The 17,283-nt window shown below is 41.0% G+C and overlaps 1 protein-coding gene across 4 annotated transcripts in view; it reads left to right on the top strand.

Annotated features, from left to right (window-relative positions):
* The window catches only part of MAGI1 (membrane associated guanylate kinase, WW and PDZ domain containing 1), a 179,706-nt gene extending 168,091 nt beyond the window's left edge, over positions 1–11,615 (top strand). For 3 of the 4 annotated variants that reach the window (XM_019536694.1, XM_019536692.1, XM_019536693.1), the window contains 5 exons: positions 2,830–2,920; positions 3,028–3,088; positions 3,888–4,034; positions 5,533–5,671; positions 9,253–11,615. In XM_019536694.1, coding sequence (XP_019392239.1) covers positions 2,830–2,920; positions 3,028–3,088; positions 3,888–4,034; positions 5,533–5,671; positions 9,253–9,977 — 1,163 coding nt within the window. In that variant the 3' untranslated portion in view covers positions 9,978–11,615. The remainder of the gene's footprint in view (positions 1–2,829; positions 2,921–3,027; positions 3,089–3,887; positions 4,035–5,532; positions 5,672–9,252) is intronic. The other variant, XM_019536697.1, reaches the window with a different exon arrangement.
* The last annotated feature ends 5,668 nt before the right edge of the window (positions 11,616–17,283 follow it).

Raw genomic sequence — 17,283 nt, forward strand, 5'->3', positions numbered from 1 at the left:
GGAGGTCAGAGAGGATTATCATAACGGTTCCTTCTGGCCATTAAATTGATGATGCTGTGAATGAAAGCTCATTAGCAAACAGAAAATCGCCGTGGACAAGTCTAAAAGTAATCAGAAAGTCAGCGTGGCTTGTGTGTCAAACCACGGTTACTTCAGACTGCATCCCTGAAGAGGCGTAAAGACGGCCTTGAGGTCTCCAGACTTTGCCATCCCTGCAAAGGGGCCTGTGCCATTTTTACAGAGACCTCAGCTTGTTCAGTAGCATCTACCCTGCCAAGAAGAGGAGGAGGCTCCTCCCGCGAAAATCACTATATAAGTGCTGAGTATTTATTATTGCTAATTTTTGCAACTGCCTGCAGCAGGGAGGCTTTCCTAATGACCAGACCTGACTACAAAGATAATCCTAGGTATTACTATGCATCTTTTGATTCTGTAATTGTTACTGTCCAGGACTGCAAGGGAACGGCTTCTTCTAGTCTTTTGAATAGTGCATTTTCCTGTGGCTTTCAGTGGTTCTGCTTGCCCTTCTCCACATGTTCATTTTCAATTATGCTAATAGTTTCAAAAGCTAATCTAATGACATATGGATATTTTTGCTGGCTGTGAGTTCTCCAGTCAACTTCTCTGACCAACTTTGGGTAACTCACCAAACTTAAAAGTGCTGCCTACTATTTTAAATGCACACCACTGATTTGCAGCCACTTTAGATGATGATCTTTCCTTTGAAACACTAAATCCAATATCCTGGGAGGAATATTTGTAAGAATACAGGAGTCTACCTGCACCCTTTGCAAAAGGCCATGCAAGAAGTTTTCAGGCTGTTTTTTCACTTGTTGAATTATTTCTCTGTGCATATATCAGGGGCAGGCAATTATTTTGGGAGGAGGGCTGCTTACCGAGTTTTGGCAAGCCATCGAGGGCTGCATGACAGGCAGCCCAGGGCAGATTAATATTTATTTTATAAATTTTTTAGGGGCCCTGTGGGCCAGATAGAATGGTCTGGTGGGCCGCATCTGGCCCCCGGCCCGCATTTTGCCCACCCCTGGCATATATACTCGCTTAATGCCCCTCTCAGCTTTTGCTGAGGCTGTGTGCACCAAGAGTATTCAGGATCAAGTTAACATGAACTTTTGAATGCGTGAGTGAGCCATTTATTACCAATGCTGAAATGGGCCTCAGCTGCAACATTTTGACCCACGTTGCAAACACAATTTCAAGGGAAACTTGTCGGGTTGGTTCTTAGGTTCGGTTCGTAATAGGTTCATTGCCTTAGAGAGCCTCCAGCACCAAAGAAAATAGAAACCCGGTCTCCCATTCTCATGGCTTAACAGTGAATTGTGTGTCCTCCTCTTTACAAAAATCAGTTGTGCATTTAGACTTTAACCTCTATCTTCTCCAGCCGCCTCCCCGCAAAAGTGGATGTTCAAACCAGTATCTGGTCTTAGGCCAGTCATTAGTTCCGAATAGGATTTTTAGAAGCACTCAGCACTGACTTAGCTCTACCGCTAATGAAATCTGTGTCTAACTCCCCTAGCTTCCAGGCGAGCTCGATTCAGACTAATTCTGAGCACTTATTTTTGTCTATATCTAATGCCAGTTATATCATTCAAAGGGGAAGTTTTTGGCCCTGAATGTACAATATACTTTGCAAAGAACAATAAGGGCTGGAACATGGAGTTTGTTAGATATTTGAGAGGTGAGGAAATCAATAGTCTTTCAGGTTCGACACAGGAAGTCAATAGAGAACTCCCATCGTCTTCAGTAAGGCTTGGATCAAGATTTTATTCGATATCAGTCGTAACTGAAGTTACAAGTTCAGAGGAAGAGAGGCACAGGTGGTGTGATATTTTCTCTTGCTCCAATAAAAAAAGATCCAATATGATCTTCCAGATGTGGAGATTGTTGTGGGAGATTCATATTGTTAATCACAAAATAAAATACTGGAAGATCTTTATTTGTCTTTGGAGAGCCAACCTTTGCTTAAAGAGGGGCAAGCAGAAAGGAAATGCATCTTGCCTAAACAGCCTAAACAAATTCTTAAATTTTTTTGTGCTGTTTTTAGATTTTTTTTGTTTGCGATTGATGAAAACACTGATGAATTTGGTTACTGGAGAAGAAATCCAATTTACATAAAATATAATATTCATTACATTAATGGAGCGTCTTGCTGTATGTAGTTTACATTTACAAGCTCTGGCAATGGTTCTGGTGCAGGCTTTTTTATTATTGTTCCTTTCTTCGACGGTAATGGAATTGGAGATGGTGTCTTCAACATAAAAAATTTTTCTTTGTTACTGACAAGGCGTGGGCTATGGAAACAGCAGATATTGTGACAACATTTTCCAACTAGTTAGTGTCTCGGACCCTTTATTTTGATAAAGATAAAAAAGGTGGAAATGAAACTGGAGCTATCCTGTAGATCTAATGACGATCACAGGAAAAAGCTGGGCAAAAAGGAGTATAGCATGGAAAATTCAAGTCTTGGTTCAACAGCTGTATTTTTACATATGGCCATGGGACGAAAGACATTTTACCATCCTTCTAGTATCAGCATTTCTTTATTAAAGGCTCCCTATATATTTAAGGGTTTCTGGGCAATTGTTGTGCAGTGTGTTTTTAAATAAATGCTTAATGGTTATCTAGTTATATAATTCCCTTTTCAATTATTGGGCATAGGAAATATGAACCCAGCATATCCCTCTACGGCACACTCTTAACAAATGCATTTGATACTTCCCAATGAAATGCCTCGGCAAAGCCCACATTAGTCTTTGAATGAATTATCTAATTAAGAGCCTCCCTCACGGTGCCATCCGTTTTATTTCACAGAATCCTCCAACGCTACATTATTGACCAATGCAGAAAAAATTGCTACCATTACAACCACGCATACTCCGCAGCAAATACCACAGGAGAACAGGTCAGCTCATTTCTTTGATGCGCTCGCTCTTTGGTTACTTCTCAGTCATCTCCATTTCCCACGAGCCGTCTGTTTTCTCTCTCTTTCTCTCTCGATCATTTCAACAGGAACAACACAAAACCAAAGCAGGAGTCCCAGTTTGATTTCAAACCACCCCAAGCAGCACAGGTAAGAGCCGCCTTTCTAATTTGCTTTATTTACCACGCAGCCTTGTCTCCAAGCTGCTGGAGCTGTCTCCTTCTGAAAACCCGATTGCGAGGCTATATTCCCTCACCCAGTCGGGCTGAAAAAAGAAGGCTCACTGATTAGCTTCTTAATGAGGGCTGGCGTTGTTTCAGATGACAAACACTTCAATTGCAGAGGTGCAATCACGACTGAAAACAACGGCAGCTAGTATTGTACGGCAGTAATAATTTATGTGTTTGTTTGCTGCAGTGTGGGTTTTGAAGGGGGCTATTGTTGTGCACAGAAAAGATAGATTCAGAAGGCCAAAAAATATCAGAGCTGAGGGAATGGGCTGCACTTGGGGTGCCGTGATTTATTTTCACCGTGCAGGCCACATCTTATTAAAAAGACTCTCTCACAGATGCATCCCCTTCCATTGGCAATTGCAGAGATAACCTCTCCCGTTAGTGATGGCTGAGCATCCTCATGGGAGAGGAGCATCACTTCTGCTGCACAGAGAAGTCTTGCCTGCACTTTTGCTGTCTTTAAGGGAGCATACCAGCTGCTAACAAGGAGGGAGAGGCATTACCGGATGTCCAAGCTGTTTTCCACAGACTGTAATCAAGCACTCAGTTTGGGGCTTCAAAAGCAATGCCCTTCTGTGACGACAAATCTTGATTTTTTTTTTTTAATTTTCTTTTTATTGAAACAATGTAATGTCCAACGTCGAATATCTTCCAAGCAGGAAATAGAACAGAGTTCAACTTCTTGTTCCTTTCTGTCCAAATTATCTTCCTTGCAGCAGGACCAAGATTTTTATACCGTTGAGTTGGAAAGAGGAGCCAAAGGGTTTGGCTTTAGCCTGAGAGGTGGTCGAGAGTATAATATGGATCTCTATGTATTGCGGTTAGCTGAGGATGGTCCAGCAGAGAGATGTGGGAAGATGAGGGTATGTATAACAAGGATTTTGAAAATCGTATGAATGGCGTGAAAGTTGTTTCTTTGCAAATTTTTTTTCTGTTGGTCTTTGACTTATTCTGAATAAAATTGGGATGGATTTAAAGTGTTCTTTTGGCCAAGGGGATTCCTTTCCTACAGTCCTAAAACTAGCTCCCATTGTAGTCAGCAGGGAATTGCATACAAGCCTTTAGAGAAAGAGGTTAACAACGGATGCTTTGCTCAGCCTTAAGTAGAGGAACTTCCTGGGACTTGACACCACCTCCTTCCATAGTCAATCCCATCTCTAAGCCAACGAACATGACCCTAAACGGTAGCAGGAGGGAGCTAGACTTTTGTTTGATGCAGATTGTAACAAACCACATTTCTGTAGAGGCTTAGTAAGGTATAAGCACCAAGGAACTGCAATGGCCAACAGTCAGGGTCCTCCAGAGCTGAGTGCATGAGTTGTTACACTTGAGGTAAAAAAACCAGTAGGTCCTAGCTGGGGCTGCAGTGCACTGATATCTTCCACTCAATGGGGAGAGAGAGAGAGATCTGTAAGATGCAGTCACCAGAGAGTTACAAAGAATAGCATAATTTTTCACTGACGCAACCATTGACCTGACCTTCCACCTCTACCTCCCCTTTGTGTATGATAACTTATTGTGTTACATATATAACCATGGACTAGATAATATGATTATATAGACACAGGACTGCATAACCTGATTCCACTGAGAATGAGCACATTAAGCTTAATCAAAAAATATGTTTGGTAAATTGGAGACTATGAAGATTACACACTTAGAGAAAAGGTCCCCCCTGTTTTTTGTAGGTTTGCATGTACTGTACACAACCCCAGCATTATCTGTCGCCATAATTTTGTGACCAAAGTACTCTCTCTTTCTGAGCACAGTGCAAGGGGTTCTGCAGTTTGGAAAGAGTCTTGGTTAAGGATAGACCTCCAGGACCAGACTTTCCACTGAGATAACTATGGGTGAAATTAGTATGCAGAGGGTCTACTGTGCAACTGTTATTTGTGTTTCTTGATAAGCTGTTAAATATCTAAAACCAGGTTTGCAGATTTATATCGTGCCTTGACATCCAAGTGAGAAGAGGCCCCTGGCCCTCCCAATGAGTAGCTGTAAGACAGCCAGAAAATATTCACAAAAAGTTTGGCCTACAAATACAGGTAACCCCTGGGTGATAACCCAGTGGCTGGAGTGCTGGGCTGCTAAGGCAGAAGCCTTCGGTTCAAGACAGCCCTTCCTCCTGGGTGTCTACACCCCTCTTAAACGGAGGCCTTTAAGAGTGGACCCGATGACTTTTGAGTTCCCTCCCAGCACTGTGAATCTATAAGAGTTTGCATTTTCCAGCGACACTCAAGCTCCAATGCCAACGCAGCACTATGCCAACGCTGCGCTCCTTTAATTGACACACTTGAGGGGATGCACTTGTGCCACGGCCCGGTTTTAATCCTTGATTCTGCTCTTTCATCATGTTGACAGATTGGCGATGAAATTTTAGAGATCAACGGGGAGACCACCAAGAACATGAAGCATGCTCGGGCCATAGAACTGATTAAAAATGGTGGCCGTAGGGTCCGCCTCTTTCTGAAACGCGGAGATGGCTCAGTACCAGAATATGGTGGGTCAAACTATGAAAACATTCCTTTCTATCCCGGCATCTCTCCATGAATGATTTGTCTCAAGATCTGAAGCGGGGATTCTTTTTATTTTCCTTTCTCACCAGTGTCTTACCAACCTTTGCAACATACAGTTAATTGCCTTGCTTATGCCGAGTTCTCTCCACATTCCATCCTTTGCTTGCTTCCATGGACTTTGGGGTGCAGTGTAAGGCAAGATCATCATAGCAGTATTTTTTGGTGATCGGGCGGGGGGGAATAAAAACAAAAAACCTTATTGTCTCGTCCAGCCTAACAAGGAATGTTATTGAACTGTGCCAAACTGATCCTCACTGGTTGAATTGTTATCTCAAATAATGCTCTAACGCAAAGAAAAATGGAAATCCTGGGTCATCTTTTTGAAACATCAGAGGTTGGGGGCGGTTTTTTGTTTTGTCTTTTCGTTAGTTTGTCTGTATCCAGAGGCATGAATGCCAGGATGTTTTACAGGCTTTTGGCTTCCCTTAGTATTTATGTCAATATATACGAAAAGAACGTTAATGCAGAAATACCTGAATTGGGCCTGCCAGCGTTATTCCCACTGCTCCTCTCCTATCATTTCTACTGGTATCAAATCAGTAATTTGTCAGGTGTAAGGAGGTTGAGAGGTTATGAGAAAGTGTTTCTAGCGCCCGTCTTGAAGGAAACATGGCTACCTTACATTTCCTCAGACTCGCGCTTGAATTCCTTGCCCCACTTGTTGGCTCGAGTTGATTAGCCGACGCGCTGGACGGCATGGTATAGTATTCTATTTATTATTATAATAATGTCTTATTTATTAGAGCTATTTATTGCATACTGTGCCCTCGATGCAGGGCTGACTTCCCAGCAAAGGGCTTTGAAGTTTCTGCAGAAACTGATGCTAGCAGAGATGCTGCCGCCTGTACTCTTCTCCCCCTTTTCAGGTGATTGCTGTGTCAGTACATTCTGCCTCTTTTCACTCCATTTCCTGAAAATAAACTCGAGCCATTCTGCACAATATGTTAACTAGATTTTTTTTTTTCCTTTTTATTTACTGTATCATGTTCAAGCGTTTCCACTCATCTGCTCATTAAGTAGAATTGAACCTAAATGGCCATTTGAAATCTAGCATTCAAGGTATTCAGTACTATAGAAGGGAAATGGTGGGGTTATGCTTCTGTACTATAAACAGCACGCCAGAGGGTTGACAATGGCACTGAAATGATGTAATGTTCTTTCTACTTTTGTCTTTTTCCGATTCTTCCTTGGATGTACAGTACTGTGTCATATGCTAGACATCGTAAATACCCTGTAAATTAAGCGCTTCACGTTTCAAAGCACATGTCTGTTGCACTGAGGATGAAGATCCAACACCCGTTTTCTTTTGGCTACTAATAAATCAAGTCACTAAAATTGAAGCCAGGATTTAACGCGCAGGGGCCGTGCTACTGTAAAGAGCTTCCTTGTAACGTTTGGGGCTTAGTTCCTTCCGTTCTGTTCACTGCAGTTGCGAACGATTACTCGAATAATGTTCAGTTCCAATATTTTTCTGACTTGATTGGAACATGCTTCTCTACGAGGCTGTATATTTTTGTAATGAGTTTTGTACTTATTTTTAATGTTGTGGTCTCCGGTGGACTTTATTTTCCATTGTTGTTTGCTTGTTAATGTTTTTTCGATGACATTCTGTGTCGCTGTTCCAGTTGTCTTTTAAAATGGATGCTTTAGTTGTCTGGGTTATTGAATCACCTCTTAGATGTCTAATTATGTCACTATAACAACAACTGCTGTCTTTGCAGCTTTATATTTGGGTGAAGCCTAGACAATCTGACTGGAAAAATAAACTTTCTTTATTCTAAGATAAAATATGAAGAATTTTTTTTCTTTCATCTTTATTCTAGGGAATCTAAATTTTCTACTTTTCTCTTTCTCTTTCTCTTACTTTTCTTGGTGCTGGGCTCTTCCTTCCTCAGCGATGATACCTCCTAATATCGCTGCATGTATGAGAAATGACAAGCTCGGGGAGCCTTGCTTCTACCTTATGGGCCATAATCAAACTACGGTTTGTAGCTAAAATCAATATTAGGTGTTTCTGTGCTGTGGCCTAATTCCCTCACATTGCTTTCCGCTTTGCTATATTTTTATATGTACGGCAATTCATTCTGAGCATCCCACGTTCTTTGAATTGTAAGTACACAACCAAACATGTATTTAAGCCTTGCTTTTACCTTGTGCAATAATCAGGTGGCAAGAAACCAAGCAATTGCAGCTATGGTCCTCCATCATCTTGATTTTTAAAAAGCTAATAAATGAAGCAACATGAATTGCAAGAGTGGTTTGCATCTGTAATCGCAAAAATAATGGCCCGCACACACACAAAAAAAAAAAAAAGAAAGAAGGAAAAAAACCTGAATTGAGAGAGGTTTTAGTAAAAGAGCTTGCACATAAGAAAAATGAAAATTTACGTGTTTTGCAAGTTAGGAGGGCTGAGTCATTTGTTTTGCTTTTCAGTCGTTGTCATCAAGACAACCTGCTTTACCTAAAAGTGAGCGTTCCCCAAATTGAATCCAGGAAGTGTTAGCATTTAACATTAGTAGAGTTGCCTTACAATAGCTACTTTTGCAAAGAAAAACTGCTTCCCACCTTAAGTCAGTGTGACTACTCTAATGTTTTCCCGTGTTTACGATAAATCATTTACTAGCATCCAAAACAAAAGGCACGAGTAATTTTAATTTAGCCACAGTACGGTTTCCTTGCTTTACAGTTTGTCTTGTTCAGGTGGTTCAGATCTGTCTGGTAGAATTGAAAAGCATTATAACAGGAGGTTACGTGCTAATCAAAGCTATCCTGCATATGAGAATGTCCCTCCATTGCTTTAATAAAAAAAGATCATAACTTCTATCATCATCGGTTGAATCATTGTGGCAAAACCAAAACCGATCCCATTACTATTTCATAACATAATAAAATTAAGTGAGATTAAGTAATACGTTCAGTGCAATGGAAATTATATGATTATGGTCTCATTATCACACCTTTAAAATATTATTTTGTAGGATCAAAACATAGTAATCAATTATATTACGCTATCCTTTTACAGTCACTTAAAATGAGGCTTCACACACAAAATACATTTTTTTTAAGGAGGCATTTCTTTCAAAAGAACAAAAAGATAGCGCTAATCACTTCCTAAAGGCCCTTTTTATTGGGAGCTACATCTTTAATAAAAAAAAAAAAGTCCTGCAATCCCCCTTTTGTTTTCACTAGAAAGAACTTACTTTAATCTTAAAAATTACAAATTGGTCTTGGGGGAAAACATAAAATCCTGTGTGATGAGCTGAGCATAGCAATGATAGCAACTTGGACCAAAATAGAGCTAATGAGGAGAAGCACCAATACTAATCTATAACTCTCATTGTTTGCAGTTTACATTTTAAATTAACAAAAGCTTCAGTTAGTCTTTTACTGACTGCTTTAACAGATGTTTGTTTTTGTCACTAATGAAGTCTGAGGAATGATAAATGGTGTCACAACCCGACCGAATGCGTTTGTACCAAACAATTTGCTATTATTCTTTTTTCAGACCCCAGCAGTGACAGGAACAGTCCAGCCACAGGTTCACAAAATGTATCGGAAGTGAAAACCGTGCCATCTGACCGACGACAACACCCATCATTGGAGTCCAGTTATCCACCAGATCTTCACAAATCATCACAACATGGGGACAAGCGGACTTATGTTAAAGACCCAAAAGGCAGCAGAGAGTTTAGCAGACAATCCAATGAGCACCACACTTGGAACGGAACTTCTAAAAACAGCGCTAGTGCCGCAGGCAGGAAAAAGGACAGGTCACCGGAAAGGAGGAAAGGCCGACAACCAGAAAAAATGGTGGTAAATGGACAAAAGAGGAGGTCTCCCGAAAAGAGGAGGGAAGGGACAAGGAGTGCTGACAATACCTTGGAACGAAGGGAGCGGCACGAGAGGAGGAGAGACCTTTCTCCCGAGAGGCGCCGAGAAAGGTCGCCGACTCGCAGGAGGGACGGGTCGCCTAGCCGGCGGAGGCGGTCGCTCGAAAGACTAACGGATCAAAGGAAATCACCAGACCGGAAAAGAGAAAGCTCGCCCGAACGAAGGGCTAAGTCGTCCGACAGGAGGAGGGAGAGGTCGCCTGACAAAAGGACCAGGGGTGAACGAGTCGGCAACAGAGAGAGGGAAGAGCACAGCTCGAAATACGATACTAACAACAGACACCCCCCCGAGCAGAGGAGGAGACCGTATAAAGAATGCAGCACTGATCTCAGCATCTGAGGCGTCGTCCAATGCACTGAGCCACATCCCAGCCTTTTACAACACTGAAGTTTCTAAGAAGAGAGCAGCAAAGCCAGAAGTATCCTAGTTTTCTTACGCAACAAAAAATCTGATACCTGCTGGTCCTACGAATAGCAACAAACGTTTTATGCAGATGAAACCTTATAACAGAAATATATACACAAGTGTTGTGCCTGATGTATAATATTAAAGAAAGTATTTTTCAGTGTATACATTTTTTTGAAGTTACTTGCCAAATGTTGGTCCTAAAGGATTATAAAATTTTGTTTCTACATTCTCTGTAGATTTCTTGAGGGGGGGGGGAAAAAATTCCTTTATTGAGCAACTCCCCACCCCCACGAGTACGTGGGGGCAGCCAATGTTATAATATAGGTAAGAGATTTTATGACCAAGCTTGAGTAATTTGATCCAGACTGTTCAATAGTGATTCACTGCTAAGTTGTATGTAGAATTTTTTTTTGAAAGGGGCGGGAATGGGGGAAAGAAGAAAAATAGACGTATCGGTAGGAATGGCGTACTCCTGCTGAAGGAATTAAGGAGGGAAAAAAAGAAAATGTTCCTAAGATAACAAGAACTGTTTGAAGAGACTACTGTTTCAATGAAGGATATTTATAAAAAGAAAGAAAACCCACACACAGCACAAGATGATTCATGATAAGGAATTTCTAGTTTGTTCCATGAACAGTTTATACTTTCAGGCCCCCTCTAAAGGACGTGTGAAGGCAAAAGACTGGTCGCCGCCATCTTTGTGTAAGACACAAAAGTAGACTGTCAATCTCTCGTTGGTCTCAAACACGCTTAATTTTTCGTTAAGACAGTACCGCCACAGCCCTACTCGACTACTAGAAGTCTACGGACAGAAATCTGAGCATGCATGGGATTTGTTCGGTTTGCTTTGAAGTAGGGTAGCGGAAATGGGGTACTGGGACAAAGGCACGGTGAATTTGCGAGAGAGAAGCCCTCCCTTCACTGAGTAGGTGTATTCCTTCTGCTCAGCCAAAACCAATGGGCTTTTGTTTTTTTGCCAAATTGGAAACCGTTCTCTCTATTTGTAGATTCGAGTTTTATTTTACTGGTTCATCCTTTTTGAGACAAAAGGAGTGCACTTGCTACAGGTGAGGCACGTCAAGGACACATTTCAGAGCAGGAAGAGGCAATCCATGGAAACGTCTGGTTGTGGATCCTGGATGGTAGGTCCTGGTTATGCTGTGAAACTTTGAATCTATGAAACAGCAGCCAAAAAAAGGGTAAACAGGAACAAGAAAACAAAGCGAGTTGCTAAGTTGTGTTTTTTAAATTTGCAAGCTGTGTGGTAAGTCTGCTGTAGTATTGGTATAAGATTTTAATGGATTACTGCCTAGCTGAGCCAAAATGTTTGCCGTTACTGTTGGACCACTAAAGTAAACTGCTGCTTTTTACAGTGCATTGGTGTGTACATGTATACTGTTTCACATTTTCCATACCAACACAAAACCATTGCAAGTCTATCACTGTTGTTGCCATGGTACTGTAAAAAAAAAACAAACAAAAAAAAAAACAAAAAAAACCGAAAAAGAAGATGGCCAATCATTGTGTGTACAGAGTTTAAATTGTAATTAATAGAGCCTGTTGAAAAAATAAAAACTGTTGCCTTTTTCTTGTATAAAAGAGAATTTATGACAAAATTTAGCTGTGAGGAATGTGATACGTGTTTATATTTCTGAAAATGGAACAAATTGATTCATGGGGATATATTTTAATGTAAACTGAATCAGGTATGTAAAGCTGTTTTAAAATGGGAAACTATATAAGTAATTCTAAAGCTTTTGTTGGTTTGAATATGATTTCTTTCTTCATGGTGGGGCCTGCTTGTGTATTACTAAGCACTTGTATGCAGTCTATGTTCTTCGATCATCATTTCTTGCAATGTGCTATAGACATAATGCTCTTTTCTGTGTTGATGAAAAGCAGTATGTGGGCCAATCTTTTTTTATAAAACACTATGCATATATAAATACGACATTGTTCATAGCTTTATTTGACTTATTGGGTTTATACATAACATTAGTATAAGTACCTGTGGACTTACCCAGTATGAACACCTTTCCTTGGAACAGACACAATGTATATGATGTAGCAACAAAGAAGGAGAAAGTCTGTGAATGCTATTTTTATTATCAAATAAAGTTTTCCATACAAAGCACACATGAGTGTAGTGGTAAGATTAAGGAAGAGACCCATCCCCTGTAACAACTTGCCCAAACTCCTTAAATTAGTAAACTGCAGCGGTCGTGCACTAAAGAATATATGACTCATTTGACAAAATTGTATTATCGGAGTTTTATAAAAGGTAAAGTCTGTTCTCCCTGCCCCGTTCCTCTCCCAGCTAAGAGCTAAGTTTTTAGATGAGTATGAGTTTGGCATCTCCCTTGAGCCCGGCAGCGTCACAGCACAGTGGCGTATGTAATAATGTAAAATCCCAAAGGACGTGTGTGTCCCGATGTATTTATAGACTCCTATGACATTAGACACTGAGGCCATCGTTTCCCCAGCTCTTACTGGAAATATTGTAAAAAGGCTATGAGGTAAGGAATGCAAAACTGGATTTATATTACATACTGTACAAGTCATTTAGACCCTTGTCATGCACCTCGCCACGCTTCTGCCAACCTTTTGGGAGTGTCTATGCCTTGATGAAAGAAAGTTGCTGATAAATGTTTTGTGTTTTCAATTGCACCACCTTCAGGTGGGCTTTTCAGATGCAAATTTGCTGTTTAAAAGAATGTGAGGGTACAAACCAAATGACCCAAAGCCATGCGTGTTTGGTTTTTTTAAGTTTGAATCTTTTGTGACTTTTTATGCCTTTTTACCGTGTAATTATATTGTAAATGTATGCATTCCATAATTATCGCTTCTAAATTTGTATCTTCGATTGTTTCTACTGTATGTCTACTACATTTTTATGTAACAAGATAGCTTGAGTGACCTAAACAGAGCTGGTCAATAAGACTTGATTGGTTCAAACAAAATAAAACACTGCATAGAATAGAAGTGTTGATAAATACCAAAACATTCATTACTCATACATTTAACCCTCAGCATTAGTATATGCTGATGAAAAAGCTTGCTCACAAGGTCTTGCTTTGCTAGTGTCTTGTACGGCACTTCCATAGCGCTCAGCCTGGCGCACATTTGATGCTTCGTTGGCATGACTCTACCCCAGCTGACACGAGCATTTTTCAGGAGATCCAATAATGAGGGGAGAAATCCTTTCTTGGATTGCATTTGATAAGATTTGGAGCAAAATTCTTAATAAATTATTACAACTGTGACTCTGTTAGAAGGATTACTGGTAACTGAAATGCCTTTCTGGCATGATGGAAACCTGAAACGCTTACAAAGCGATGAGCCAAAAAGCTCTGGAAATTGGGATGATTAGTTTCTCTTGTTTGTATTTTTACATCGTTCTTTTTTCCTGGCGTAGTTGTTCTGTTGGCCTTGAGCATTGTCAATGATGAGTCATCTTCAATGTATCAAATTCTGCCGCCCCTACCCCGGTTGACTAGTACCTAATTTCTCAAGCGGTCCCATTGATTGGAACGGCACTATTTGCCTCATTAGGTACCAACTTCTCTCTGATCTTCCCTTTGCAGTTGTTAGCAAGTTCTAGAATAGCTAAGCTATTTTTGTGGCTTTTATATGACTTACCTTCTACGTTCGTTCTCAGCTTGAACTTCCATTCCTAGATGTTGCAGGCTATGTTTTATCTAATAGTGGTGGTGGTTTTAACCCATCTGCTGTGCTTTGCTTATTTTGTCACTAAAGCCATAATTAGAGATATTCTTCCCCTCTCCACTCGGATATCTTTTGTTAAAGCAGGATTTCAGTACTGTCTCCTTTATAAATGGTTTCTAATGCATGCCGTTTATTTGGCGCTCATAAATAGCATCAGGAAGAGGATGCCATTTATATCCCGCTGACGCCATCTGCAAATATGTCTTCTGGCTTTCTGGGGTTTGATAGTCTTAAGATGTGCATGGAACCAAAACAAGAGCTCAAAAAAAGACCCCAGTGAATATTTGGTCTGAATACTCATGGACTTGCATGCATTTTGATGATTTTTCTTAAATGGTATTAATTCCCTGATACTACTCCCTCTGTCTGCAGTAAAGCTATAAATTACCATGCTGCATACCCAAAAATCGGTAGTTCTGGAGGAAGGAAACCTTAAGGCAACTGAAATAGGGCAACTGCTGTTTCGTGGCATGTGGAAATTCAGCATTTCATCCCTCCAAAGGCAAATCTAACACCAGCTATGCAATGGCTCTAACCTTTGTGTGGTTGCAGTAAGCCAGGAGTTGACAGTACGGGCTCACGTTGCTGTGCAGATTTTGCTGAGATTTTTCTATGCCTGACTTGACTGACAAAGGGTGTGCTTAGCGTCCGCTCAAAACTTTGTATGTTGGGAGCAGCAATCAAACCAAGGTATTGCATACTGATTGAAGGCCATGCTCTAACAGGGTTTCTAAGGGCATACCTATACAAACTCCCTTCTGACCCTGCTTCCAGCGTAGGCGCACCAGTCTGGCAATTAGACTGAGTCATTGCCTTGGAATAATATTGCATGCTCTGAGCCTTAAGGCCACTTTTGGGTTCTCTGGTCGGGAGAAGCCTGAAATCAGGACTGGGCTCTTCCTAAGTCATCTACTCTGTCTAATAGCTGGTCTGTGCTGTACTCAAGCATGTTGGCAGTTGACCCAGGGTTGGAAGGAAAACTGAGTGGAGGTGGCTTCGGGAAGAGGGTGTCATCTTGGACAGTCCTGGGCTGTGCAGTTCACTACTGGAGTACACTAGGTATCCCCCACCTCTCTGACAGTTCATCCTTCATTCCCAGAATCGCCCCAGCTGACTGAATCGCCCCAATAATGGGGTGTGTTTTGGTGGTGAAGTCTTGATGGAGATTCAGGGCTGTAGCACCTCTGAGGCAAAGCACACAGCTCTCTCAGCGCATGGGAGGGCTGGCAGGGGGATGGACTTGAGTCCTCCTCATCCTGGGCTGGTCCCTATCCTTCCCATATTTTAAACCTCCAGCAGTCCCCATGCCAGGATTTGTAAGAAGGCTCCTTGAAGAACCGCCATAAAGCTGTCTTGCTTAATTCTTGTACCAAGGGAATTTCACTGCAGCCAGAGTCAGGACCTCTAGTTCTTGTACCCCTGGTAAAGGGGTCAGGATGAGGCTGAGGATCTCCCCCATTGTGTTATAGGTGCCTATTTATTCAGGACTGCCCTGTAGTGATGACAGGAGGGGAAGACATGTGAAACAATATGGTCTTTAAAAAAATGTTCATCTAACTTGGACCATAGATACTGAAATGCCTTCCTCATAATCCTGTAGTTATTGCCTGATTGCACTGTAGGGCAGAGTTAAGGGTAGTAGAGCACCTTAATAGTGCAGTCCTTACCTTTAACATGGTTTACGGCATGTCTTTTTAGATCATCTGAAGTCTTAATTTCTGGGGTTTATAATGCATGTATTTGGGAAAAGAACAATAACCCTATGTAACATTTTCTGCTCTGATATTACTACTATATATGCTGATCCGTGCTTCCATCTTACGGTCATTGTGGGGTTTCCTTTGTCTGGGTCTAGGCAATTGGGCATAGGAACATGGGGGTGAACCAGGTGGATGGTTCATGTGATTCATCTCATCCAGGCCCCGGTCTGCCTGGAGCTAGCTCCAGCTGATTGAAAGGAATGCCCAATTTCTAATTGTTAAAGGTTGCCTTAAAAGACGAAATTAGGTTTTTATCTCCTTTTTATTGCCATTAACTTATAACAAGCTATCTTCATACCCACATGAACTTCTAATGCAATATCTTCCCTCCAGTAGGAACAACTTTGATAACCCAAGGACTAAAAACCTCTTCGTTCCATCACCCATCTGTGACCCATTTGGCCTCCTTACATATTCTCTTTAAAGAGCTACACTATCATCCTCCCCTAATTTGGTCTTAAAACGAGCTCCCGGCAACTGACATAAATATCATGGAGGAAAGGATTTTTGTAGGTGACATCTCTCCCTACTATGCAGTTGGTTCAATTAAAGATTTTAAGACAAGCTTTCAGGCAAAAGGTACCCTTCCACGGGCCTGAAAAAGAAGCAGACTTGGCTTGGGCTCATAACAGCAGCCTGTATCTTGCAATAACCTGTGTCTGCTCCTGTTTCAGACCTGAGGAAGGGTATCTTGTATTTTGGGATCCGTAATGAGAGGCAAAGAACCTAAAAAAGTAGTTTTTAGCCGACTTTCAAAGCCACGTATTCCATTGATTGTTGTGAGCTCCAGAAAAATGCAAATGCAGGTTTGTTCATATTTTCTGTCCAAGAGAAGGGTTGGCTTGCTATGTATTTTTCCACCTCTTTGTATATTTTAGCTTCCCCGAGAATGGGAAATCTTGCATGGCAACTGACTTCTTGCAGTATTTATCATGGTCTCTTTGTGGCCCTTTGATAAACTGGCTTCCAGCCAGTTCCTTCTTTTTCAGCCTGGTCTTTGTCTTTATCAACTTTTATTGGAAGTCATAATGATTCATGCTCCCAGAACCGCGAGTTCCTCCAAGGTCTTATACTTTGGCAACATATTGAGAGATTCTGGGCAGCATTCATCAAAGCAGCATTGTGTCAACATTTTTGCAGTCAAATGTAAACTCTAGAAAACAGTGAACGAGCCGAGCCAGGCAATTCCTGTATTCTAAGCATTTGGAAATGAAAGCTTAGTTCCAATTTGATGGAGAACATGAACTATTTCATTTGCATGGAATGCTACCAGGACTAATGATTTTATTTAATTTGCTTCTTTGGAGACAGATTAAAAATGCCTTTGTTAGGACTCAAAATTGAAATGCTAAAGGACCTGATTTGGGTAGGTTTTCTATTTGGTTAAACACTTAAATATATGCATTGGTCCTATTACAGTCAATAAGATGCATGCATATGCCTCAAAGCAGGGCAGGAAAGACTAAAGACATGGAAGATATTGGAATGTGGGTAATATCAAGGAAAAGCAAAATGCATCAAAAATGATTTTTTTTTTTTTTTTTTTTTTTACATTTGGCACACAATGCCTCGGATGCAAACAAAAGGACTGGCGACAAAGTCAGCTCAAGACAAAAATATTAGGAGCTCATGTATAACTAGAACTGACCAAAAAACTACAGGAATTAATTTCATGACTTTTGTCAAAAAAAAAAATTTTTTTTGAGCATTTTTTAAAGCTAGCAGTAAATCGCTCTCCTCCTCCTGAGCAC

This window comes from Crocodylus porosus, unplaced genomic scaffold (genome assembly GCF_001723895.1).
Source record: "Crocodylus porosus isolate Cpor-Errol unplaced genomic scaffold, CroPor_comp1, whole genome shotgun sequence".
NCBI classification, from domain to species: Eukaryota; Metazoa; Chordata; order Crocodylia; family Crocodylidae; genus Crocodylus; species Crocodylus porosus.